The 10,979-nt window shown below is 42.8% G+C and overlaps 1 protein-coding gene across 2 annotated transcripts; it reads left to right on the top strand.

Annotated features, from left to right (window-relative positions):
- Window positions 1-5,719: 5,719 nt before the first annotated feature.
- On the top strand, window positions 5,720-9,512 carry LOC122865046 (UPF0500 protein C1orf216 homolog). 2 transcript variants are annotated; one of them, XM_044172983.1, is made up of 2 exons: window positions 5,720-5,856; window positions 7,843-9,512. In XM_044172983.1, exons 1-2 carry the CDS (start codon window positions 5,852-5,854, stop codon window positions 8,957-8,959), a joined length of 1,122 nt encoding a protein of 373 aa, XP_044028918.1. In that variant the 5' UTR covers window positions 5,720-5,851; the 3' UTR covers window positions 8,960-9,512. The 2 variants fall into 2 exon arrangements, with proteins under 2 accessions (XP_044028918.1, XP_044028917.1); XM_044172982.1 differs by lacking the exon at window positions 5,720-5,856 and adding an exon at window positions 5,901-6,174.
- Window positions 9,513-10,979: the final 1,467 nt, after the last annotated feature.

Genomic DNA, 10,979 nt, shown 5'->3' with positions numbered 1-10,979 from the left:
CCACGGTGATTAAGAGGAGGTCCCGGGGTTAGGAATGGGCGCAGGAGGCCCCATTACACATCATTAGGGGCCAACGCCAGGAGGGTCTGGAATGAACCCCATGGTGGGCCCCGCCTATAGCGAGCTGCTGTACCTGCAGGCAGGCCGGTTTAATCCTGGTGTTTTTACCATTTTTACCTTTGTCTAAGCAGTTACGCCTCAGTTTTGTTTTTGTCAAAAGTCTCAAAACATCACTGGATTTCTGTAAAATTTTAAGAGCCAAGAGGCTTTGGGCAAATTAATGATATATTTTTATTGTACCATATCATTATCTTTGAGCCATTACAGTGCAATTAATCGAGATAAAGACTTGATTCCAAATCCTAAGGGTCTGTTTGCAGGGTCAGGAAATCAATTTTAATTAGAATTTAATAGGAATAATGTCTTTGCAAGTTGGGAGAGTAATTCAGCTTTGGCATAATTATGCTTTTTATTCCGTCTTCTCTTTCTCTGCATCAACACCATACCCACATGTCCAAACTGAATGTTACAGTTTTGTTTAACCCCCGAGAGGGAATTACGAGGTCAACGCACTAAAGCCAATTCTAGCCCCCCCCCCCGACCCTGAACTCCCAATTCACTCCACACTTGAAAGAGGAGGAAGGTTACATGTTTTGGCATCGAGGCCCGGCTTCTAAATATCTAGAGGACATGGATCTGGCTTTATTCAGATTGTGAGGAGGAAAGAGGGCAGAGGGTGGAATAATTGAAGAGAAACATGAGCTGCAGCACCCAAGGGAGTGCACGCTTGTGTCATGACGTATGCACTGTATGTGTGTGTGTGTGTGTCTATTCACATCTATGCCTAAAATAAAAGTGTGTAATTAGTGTGCAAAGCAAACCCCTGTGCTGGATTAGTGGTTCAGTTTAGCACGTCTTGGCTGATTTGGCTGATATTTTAAGAGCGCTGGCTGTGAGCTGGAGGTCCAGCAGGCTTCTCTTTACAGTCTCTGTGCATCTCAGCACCAGGGATCTGACAGTGTAGCCCATGGGTGCTACTGGCCGCCCTCGGCCACTGTCACAGCCGAGACTAGTGCTGGAGCAGATGTGGAGCTGAACTGAGGGAAGTGGGTCATGGTGCTGTGGGCTGTGTACAATTCAAACAAGGTCTTACTATGCACAAGGTAAGTCATGCTCCTTTTTCTTTTTTTTTTTTTACTCTTTCCGTGTGTGTGTGTGTGTGTGTGAGAGAGAGAGAAAAGGGGAGAGGGTGGTTAGTGTTAACATTACAATAATCTGTCTTTCCCCAGGAGGCCTCACAGACGACCCTCAGTCCTCTGAGTTCAGTCTATCTCTCCCTCTATCAGCGTCCTCTATAGTTGTCTTTTGTAACTTGGGTTTTTCTTTTTAGAGAGAGAGATGGAGGGAGAGATGATTTTGCGTGTGACGAGGCCTTGGGCGGACGGCTGTGTTTGATGTATTTTTTATGTGCTTAGGCTACTAGTGAACGATGGGGAGGGAGGGAGGAAGGACGCCTGGAGCTGATGCACTTGAATGGGGATGTTGTTGAAGGAGAAAGAGGGGGGAGGAAGATCAGGATAGAAGTGTGTGTGTGTGTGTGTGTGTGTGTGTGTGTGTGTGTGTGTGTGTGTGTGTGTGTGTGTGTGTGTGTGTGTGTGTGTGTGTGTGTGTGTGTGTGTGTGTGTGTGTGTGTGTGTGTGTGTGTGTGTGTGTGTGTGTGTGTGTGTGTGTGGGGAGAGAGGAGGAGGATGCAAGGTTCTTTCTGCCACCAGCGACAACATGTCAGGGGGATGAGAGCAGGGTGGAGAGACAGTGAACACTTGTTAAGTCTGTCTGATGTAGCCTCTCTATACTACACACACACACCTCTAGAAAACACACTTGCATGCAGACACACACACACACACACATATTCAACTGCCATGCCCTTAGATCTAAGATTGACAATCACAAAAGCAGCCAGTCGCCAGTTTGGAGAAATATCACACTGCAACAAATCCTGCAGCCCTCCCTTTGTGAGGACTCGAGATATGACGTTGCCTGTCAGTGCTGCATTATGGGTAATAGTTTCATGCCTTAAGCACACCTGTAACTGGACATATCTTGTGATGTTATGATAAGATTTTTTAAATCCATCCTCTGACACTTGAGCTTGATGTCGATATGTTCAGTGCCTATCAAAAAGTGTTGGTATTGACTGTTGTGATTTGTCTCGTTTACTTCAAATTCACTGTGCGACTTCCTCCATTTCCCAGAATGCTGTTGGACGACCACCAGAGGATAGGCACGATCTTGCTTGTTGAATTCAATAAGAAGAAGGTAGAGAGAGAGAGAAACAGTCATGGCAACAGCCCAGTAAACCAAACAGATGATGGGGGTTTTTCCAGTGAGTGAAAGTGAGTTTTGTCCCACGTTCGAGTCACAAGTCTGCTAAAGCTTGATAGCCTTTCACTGTTTCTTACGGAAGCCCTGACAGGCAAGTGAGGAAAAAAAAAAGTCTAAGTTTGATCTAAACTGTTTTCTCTCCCGTGTTTATGACTTAAGGACAGGTGAAAGAAAAGGTTTTGCCAGGATAATCTTTCTAAGTTCCCTTAAATGTCTAAGTTAAAGTTAAAGTTACATTTTTTTTATATATCTGTGAAAACGGGTGGAAAAAAAGTTTTGGCTGTTGAAATTTTTTTTTTGTCAGTATAATTTTTGTTGTTGTAATACTCTTCAGCCACAACAGGCTGAAGTGCATCAATACGTTATGTTCTAAATATGACTAAAAGCATTCATGTTTTCTTCCAGGTGTTTTCTCCATGCACTCTAAACACAAGGTACATACAGTATATTGTGTGTTAGCAAGTTATGTAACTTTACTGTCATGTCTTTCTTTTGGCTAGAAATGTATTTTAATCTGCGCTTCACCTCGAAGAAAACATGAATGCTTTTATACCTATTTAGATCATGGGGTAGTGGTGCGCTTCAGCTTCTTGTGGTATTACAACAACAAACACCCGCCAAAAAAAAAATGTTGTCACTTGTTTTCACAGATGGAAAAAAAAGGCAACTTGTTGTGAGCAGTTTCATGTAGGAACTATTTTCTTTCTACCGATAGGGTCATGATTTCTGGAAAGAAATATTGCTGTTGAGTTTTTCAAATGTAGTTTTTCGGTGCTTTGAGCACCACAAGCCGAGTGCCATATCGTCTCATTATATTCAAAAAAGGCAGGCATCTCTACAGCTGATATCTCCAAAACTCGGCAACTCACACCAAAACAAACTAGATGGATAAATAGCATTACAGGTAAGAGGAAAAATATGCATTTTTGATTTTGGGGTGAACTGTGCCTTAAAGTTTTTTTCCATACAAGTACAAGCCTAGGAAAGATGGTTTTGGTCATTTGCAATCGAAAATGCTGCTAGGTCTCTAACTTAAAGGCCCTCTTATAATCAGAAATGTGCTTTCCGTATTGTTACTTCACTTGGATGTTTGAGCTTCACTGTGCAGAATCAGTGTAATACACGTACGTATGAGCATAATTTTGTGACGTCACAACTAGTTTGGAAGCCGGTCATGGTCCAATATGCTACTTACACTAGAAGGCTGTTTTCACATTCATCTGCTGAAGGAAGAAAGTTTCTCTGTGTTCGCCTTAAATCTGAGTTTAACACATGTACATATGAGTTTGGAAGCCAATCATGGTCCAATAAGCAACTTACACAAGTGTGATGTGGAAACTTGAAACCTCCAGTGCACATATGGAGCAGACACCTTGAGTCCAGCAGTTAAACTTTTCAACATTATTTGCATATTCATAGATAATGAGTGAGAAGGATGAGATGCAATTTAAAGGTGATAATTTAACTTTTTTAAATGTTTTAAAATGTGTCTGGAAGGGATCTTTAACTTTATAGTCCCCATGGGAATATTTGTCTTGTAAGGTGAAACACAGAATACAAAGAGACTTGAGTATAAGATAAATAAAACATAATTAAATACATAAATCTCATTAATAAAAATATGCAGAACATGTAACATAACATAAAACCAAGGGTACATCTGGACTAAAATTGGTTGATTGGCTTTTTAAACATCTAGGTTGTATAATGCATAACTTTTGTTTTAACAGCGTTTCATCTAATCTTTTTTACGTGTAGTTTGGACCTGCTTCACATTCACATAGTCATTTAAAGGCCACAGCGTAGATGTAGAGCAAGATATTCTCATCTCAGGAGAGAGACTACAAGTTGTCTCAGAATACAAATATTTAGGAGTACACAAAGATTCAAACCGTGGCTTCAAAACCCGCATACAAAGGGTCTGTAATAAAGTAAAGTTCAGTTTGGCAAATTTCAGGTTTACTAGAAACTTCGTATCAACTGAGGCAGCTGAGATATACTTCCACTCAATGGTTCTCTCCCACATCACCTGTTGTCTGGTAAGTTGGTCTAATGCACACGCTACAGCCGTAAAACCACTGGAATCATCATACAAACAAGCACTTAAAACTTTAGAGCTAGCCATTCAGTTTTCATCATTGCCATCTTAAAGAAGTATAATCTGCTTAGCTGGGAAACCTCATCAAATGCAAAAAATGTCTGCCTACTTTATAAGATGAAACATGGTTTAGCTCCCCCTCCTCTGTCTGGTTTCATCAACTTTAAATCTTCCGCAAACAGAGCTATTAGCGGTGCAGCTGGGGGGGACTGCACAATCCCACTAAGAAAAACTGCATTTAGCCAGACCGTCTTTTCCTTCAGAGCATCACATCAATGGAATTCAGTACCACAATCAATCAGAGTCCCCATCATTTTATTCATTTAAGTGTAATGTTAAGAAATGGCTTAATGAGAACCAGCAATGTCAACACTGATGCTGTTTTTATTACACACATACTGTACCTGTATCATCTGCTATGTTGTTTAACTGTACTGTACAGGCTTTTTACCACAATGTAAATTGCGATCGCAATTGTTCCTTTTCAAATAAAAAATAAATTAAATTAAAACAAACGCTATATGTGATCTATACATCCCCTAACTATTTATCATTTATAAGCAGTATATAAACATTTAATAAAGTACAATGTATTTGTAAGCAACTAACTATAATTAACTAATACTCCTCCTGTGAGACGAATAATGAATGACAATATAGTAAAACACTTGTAATGATATAAAATATGTCAACTTTACAGCGTGTTATAGACCATCTATTCAATGTTTGTGTGCTTTTTATAAAAGCTAAATGGGTTAAAGGGAAGTGTTACCCAAACAAATGTAACTTTCCAACCAAATTTTGCCCAGTTTTAAGTGTTATCTCGAGGTCCTTGTTGTAACTTTAGTCTGTAAACACTATATGTGAGATTTGTCACAGGGCTGAATGAACTTAAACAGGATGTCACAATAACTTTGTAATTAGGTTAAGACCATGCCATCATGTTGCTGTTTCAAACCTGCATTACAGTAACATGACAGCCTTCTCTGTCCTCACACGGTTTCTATTCATTCCCCACGGTTTCCCTTTTCCTGCAGTCCCAGCCCAGTTTAGGAAGTGAATTAGTCAGCCAGTCCCTTTTCTTTTTCCCAGAACCACAGTGCCAGTGAGAGATGATGGGAGGAGGAGGGGGAGAGAGGAAGAGGAAGATAAACATCACATAGGAGGAGGGGGGGAAATTGGGAGGGCGCAGTGTCCAGCTTCTCCACCGAACAGCAAACCAGCAGAAAGGTAAGAACGAACCAGAACCTCATGCAAATATATTCACGCTGGTCTGGTCATTTGACTTATACAACCGGCAAATAGGAGATGAAAGGAAGGGTCTGAGGTTGTTTTACTGAGAAGGGATAGAGAGGAGGCAGCACTGATATGGGGTGAGCGTTACATAACGCGCGACGTACATGAAATATTCATGTTTTTTTTCTGCATTTTTGTCTAATTTTACCACGTTAATGGGAAATGTCGAGTCTTTTTTTTAACCTCACTGTTTCGCTGTAGATGGATTAGGGTGTAAAATCTTCGTGTTTTGTGTTTTTTTTTTTTTTTTTTAAACCTTACATTCACCAGTAAGCCGTAAATATGCAGCCACTGAGCGCCATTGGTCGCCTTTTTTGTGTTTTCTGCCGTCGTCCGTGCAAAGACAGGCGCCGTTTTGTACAGATAAGAAACCACCCAGCGGAACGACTGTTTTGGTATTATTTTTCTCTTTTTTCATCGCGTGCTGATGTTTTTGCATGGGTAAAATACAGATATATTAATAGAAAGCTGTTCCTAAACAGACTACGCTTTATTCTAAGACACTATAGATTATATTAATCAGCTCTGGGGCGATAAATATATCGATTTTACGCGGATAATCAGTGTTTTCTGCTCGTGATCGTCCAGCATCAGTCTGCGCCTGCTGCACGCGCGCTCCCGACAAAGCCACAGTCGCTGTCCTTCAGCACCACGTGAACGCGCGTGCATAGGCGAGGAGAGGAGGGAGGGATTGATTGACAGCAGCCTGAAGTCAGGATTAGAGAAATTTCCATTCTGAGGAGACATGTAAATATTTGATGCTAATAGAAGTGGAGTGTGCAGACCAGCCTGTAGTTCCAGACATTATAAACAACGAGTTTAGTGACCTAGGAGTGTGTGTGTGCGCGCGTGCGTGTATGTGCGTGTGTATTTGGGTGGGTTGGTGAACTAGATTTGATTTTCCTCTTTTCCTCAGTTTTATTGCTGCTCTGGCTCATGCATGTATGTCCATTTGTTCTTATATTTTCTGGTTTATAATCCAGCTCTTTTATCCCACAAATTTACATTTCTGCTGAACATTTTCCAAAGTTTCCATAGAGTTTTAGGCTGCTGATGACTTGTTTATTTATCTTCTATACAGCTGCTGGTTTTGACTCATGTTTATACACAAAATCAACTTGCAGATTCTGGAAAATTGCTGTCAAAGTCACTTTTATCGTTGCAGTTGAAAGCTTGGCTTGTTTTGAGAACTCTTGAGCTTCAGGGGAGTGCCATTATCCAAGACTGGAGAGTTTGCTTTCACACAGCATTGAATTATCAAGCTATGTTTTGCCTGGAAATCAAACTCGTGAGACAAACAACAGGAAAACAGAGCTGTTGTGAAGAGAGGATGTTGTGAATTTGGTAGCTTGTTGCATTGAAGGGGGTTGTTATGACTCAGATGTTGGCGTTTCCCCACTTAAAACACAGTAGAGGTTTAAAAACACTCTCTGTGCTTTTGATTGCTGGATATCAGTTGTTTGCTGGATAACATTTGACATTTTTGGATACTAGTGCCGATATAATACCTGAGTTACCTGGTACAGATACCAAAATGATACTGTTGAACTTTTTTCAGCAAAAAACGAGCCAAACTTCTTAAATATTTAAACAAGCAGACATACAAGAACTTCTGAGCAAGACTAAGAGACAGTTTTCGATACTTTGAGACTCTTTGTTTGCCTTATTTGATAGTAACAGCTAAGATACGGACAGGACAAATGGGGAGAGAGGGGGGTACAACATGCAACAAAGGTCCCAGTATCGAACTGGGATATGTTGCAGTTACATGGTATGCGTCTAAACCACTAGGCCACTAGGACGCATCACTATGGACACATTTCGGGCGGTGCAAAACACTATTGAGGTTTATTACCCAGTCTGTACAAGTTGATTTTTGTATTGTACTGATATTAAGTTAAATTTTTGGCTGCATAGAAAGTAGGAAAAACGTTTACACAAACTGAACAACGTATGGTATGCATTGGAATATGTTTGGCAGTACATAGGTCATTTGTAGTAAAACACAAAAACACTAGTATGGTTCTATAAGTGCTTTAATGTTCTGTCCCTTGTCGTTTCAGTGAGTCTCAGTCAAGGTCAGTAATGCTTCACCATCAGGACCAACCTCTGAAGTCGGCCTATGGAGGGCAAGGAGGCTCCAACAATGGCTCTTCCTCCTCACTGCGCAACAGGAACAAAGACGGCAACTTCAACTTCCTGCCCGGTAAAGATGATGAGGGCTTCACAGGCAACGGAGGAGGAGACGAGAACCGAAACCAGGTGCGTCCCCGCAACCTGGGCCCGCTGGGTCGTGACCCTCTGAACTCCTCGCCGTCTACTGGGTATCACCACAACTCAGGGCTTCTGTCACCGCGCTCCCGCCTGCCCTGCTGGAGCCCCCTGGAGCCCCTGCCCGAGATCGAGAGCGGGGATGACGGTTACGGCCGAGTGCCCCCTGACGGAGCGGAGGAAGGCAGGATGGAGGAAGAGGTGAGAAGGGTGATGATGAGCCACAATGAGGAGAAGCAAAGAGAGAAAGGGGAGCTGCAGAGGAGGAAAAGCAGCTTGGGTTTCAGAGGAAGGGAGGAAGAGGAAGACGAGGTGGGGCTGGACGACGATGACGAATGGGGCAACAGCGACTCTGAGTCTGAGTTAAGCTACCAGTCGGGCAGCAGCATGTCCTCCCTCAACATGGACAGTGGAGGCGAAGGGAAGCTCATGGGAGTCTGGGACCGCATCGGAGTCGGGGAACCAAAACCCAACCAGCAGGAAAGTGACCCAACCAGAAACAGTAACAGAGAACCAGCTGGAAGACGCAGAAGCTGCAGCCGCAAGTCGCTGACAGGAAGCAATCTGGGGCATCTTCTGGAGGAAGGAACAGAAGAGCAAGGCAATGATGATCGGTCTTCAGACTCAGACGGCGAGCTGCCAGAGCTGATGGACGCGGTGTGGACGCTGCGAGACCGCGAGCGCTTCAAGGCCCAGGAGATGGAGAAGCACCAGGTGCAGCTGACCATGTACCGCCGCTTGGCGCTGATCCGCTGGGTCCGCACCCTGCAGAGCCGCATCCAGGAGCAGCAGAACCGCCTGCAGTCCAGCTTCGACGTCATCCTCACACAGAGGAAGGAACTGCTGCGCATGGGCGCCGCTGCCAACGTGGCCAACGCTGCGCCCGCTGCCGCTGTCAGCCAGTCATAAAGAGAGAGAGAGGAGGAACTGAAACAGGAAGTGGTTAAAAACGCCATTTTAGTTCTCTTTGCTTTTATCCTGAAGACATTTCCCCTGAAAAAGAAGACAGTCCATCATCCTGTCTGACATTTTTTAGCTTCACACTTGTGTTGCTGATTGTAATGACACAAAAACTTGTGTTTTTGTTGATTTTCTTTACTGGTGTCCCACCCAGAGCATCAATAAATGTATTTGACTCATCTTCAACTGAAGACTGGACTCAACGCCTGTATCTACACCAAAACCAAAATGTATCACTTAGGATGTATTCTGGTCAAAGCAAGAGATGATGAACACTTTGTTGTGAGATTAATATGATATTTATATCAAAAATATTCAGTGTGTGTATGCTGTTGTTCTTTGTCTTAACCTGTGTGTAGAAAACACCCGCTGTACCAAAAAAAAGTATCGGAAAATAATATAGATTTTACATTGTTAGAGAGGATTTATACCGTGAGATCATGCTGTATATAGAGAGATAAAAGGTACATTAAAAGAATAAATAAAATGATCTTATATCTAAGCTTTTTTTGTGCCCCTGTTTGTTTGCACATTCATAAGACCTGATCTAATGAAATTTGAGTTTTCTGTAATTACATTTTTAATAGATTAATCTGAGGGGAAGTCCAAGGAGTTGGCTGATAAAACCACTTTAAGAGCCCGGAGCCTTCATTTCATTCCAGATAATCATGTCGATTTCAAGGAGCAGGCTTATCAAAGACCCCTCAGTGCAGATATGACTAAAGAAGGGCATTTAGCTGTAATAATATAATAATAAACTTGATTTATATAGCACTTTTATTTACAATGTTACAAAGTGCTTTACAAAAAGAAACAAAACCAAGGCAGATAAAATGAAAATGAGGACATGAGCACAGAGAAAGTAAAGCCAATAAAATGAATAAGATCAAATAAATAGGCTCCTGTACTTGCTGTACTGGAGACCTTGGGCAAATGACCTTTCAGCAAACAACTGCTTCTTTGTCAGCTGAACAAAGTTGGTTTGTATCGGCTCATCACATGGGGTTGGGGAGCGTGTGTTCTGCAGGGAGTGTGATAGCCGTGTAAGGCTCAAGCGTCAATCTTTACGGGCATGGCTGCTGCCGCGGGCACTCCGAGATCATCTCACCTCTTTTCCGTGTGTGTGTGTGTGTGTGTGTGTGTGTGTGTGTGTGTGTGTGTTCTGAGAGATACCAGCCGCGTTGCCACCCTGTAATCTCCATCCTCAGCGAGTCGTGGGGGCCCCCGGGGAGCCTCTCAGTCTGCGCCCCGGGGCCCCGCAGGTCCTATCCGGCCGCGGTGAACAGACGCCGGTCCGGTTGCGCGCAGGAGAGCCAAACCCCGGGGCAAGTTTGGGATAATCCCCGGCTATGCCTCCTAACTAACTCCCGTTTATTTTTCAAGCTTATCGCCTCTCCTGGACGCAGGCATCGCAGTGAAAGTCTGAGTCAATTTACATATTGATCCCTTGTTTGCTGGCTGAAGGTGGATGTTTGAGAGGCATCAAAGCGCGAGGATAACATGTTTACACCGGAATAGTGACTTGTAGGCAACGTACAAGCAGCCACCTCTAAAGAAAAGGACACCAAGGAGGAACAAACATGCCTTTGATGGATTTTGTAAACCACCGAGACGTGATTTCAGGGTAGTTAGGAGAGGTTATAAATTCATCCAAACAAAGCTCATCAAACACAGATAAATTAGCCCAAAAGCTGCAAGAGCGCTTTAACTCACACAGGGAAAGTGGTATGTGATCGGTTTCGCCTCAGGAAAAAGTATTTTTAAAGAAGTCACAATGTTTTAGGTTCCGTGTTTGGAACATGTGGATCACACGTTTTTCTCATAAGCAAATGTTAGTAAGTCATCTGTACCTAATGATAGATGTTCATTTCTACAACAATGTTAAAAGTTACATAAATATGAGGACTTTGATCCAGATGCTCTTTTCCACCTTTTGAAAAGGTCAGAGGTCAAACGGTCCCATGAGCAG

Source organism: Siniperca chuatsi, linkage group LG17 (genome assembly GCF_020085105.1).
Source record: "Siniperca chuatsi isolate FFG_IHB_CAS linkage group LG17, ASM2008510v1, whole genome shotgun sequence".
In the NCBI taxonomy this organism is placed as follows: Eukaryota; Metazoa; Chordata; class Actinopteri; order Centrarchiformes; family Sinipercidae; genus Siniperca; species Siniperca chuatsi.
Note: the sequence above shows the minus strand (reverse complement) of the source record. Positions and strands in the feature narration are given on the sequence as shown.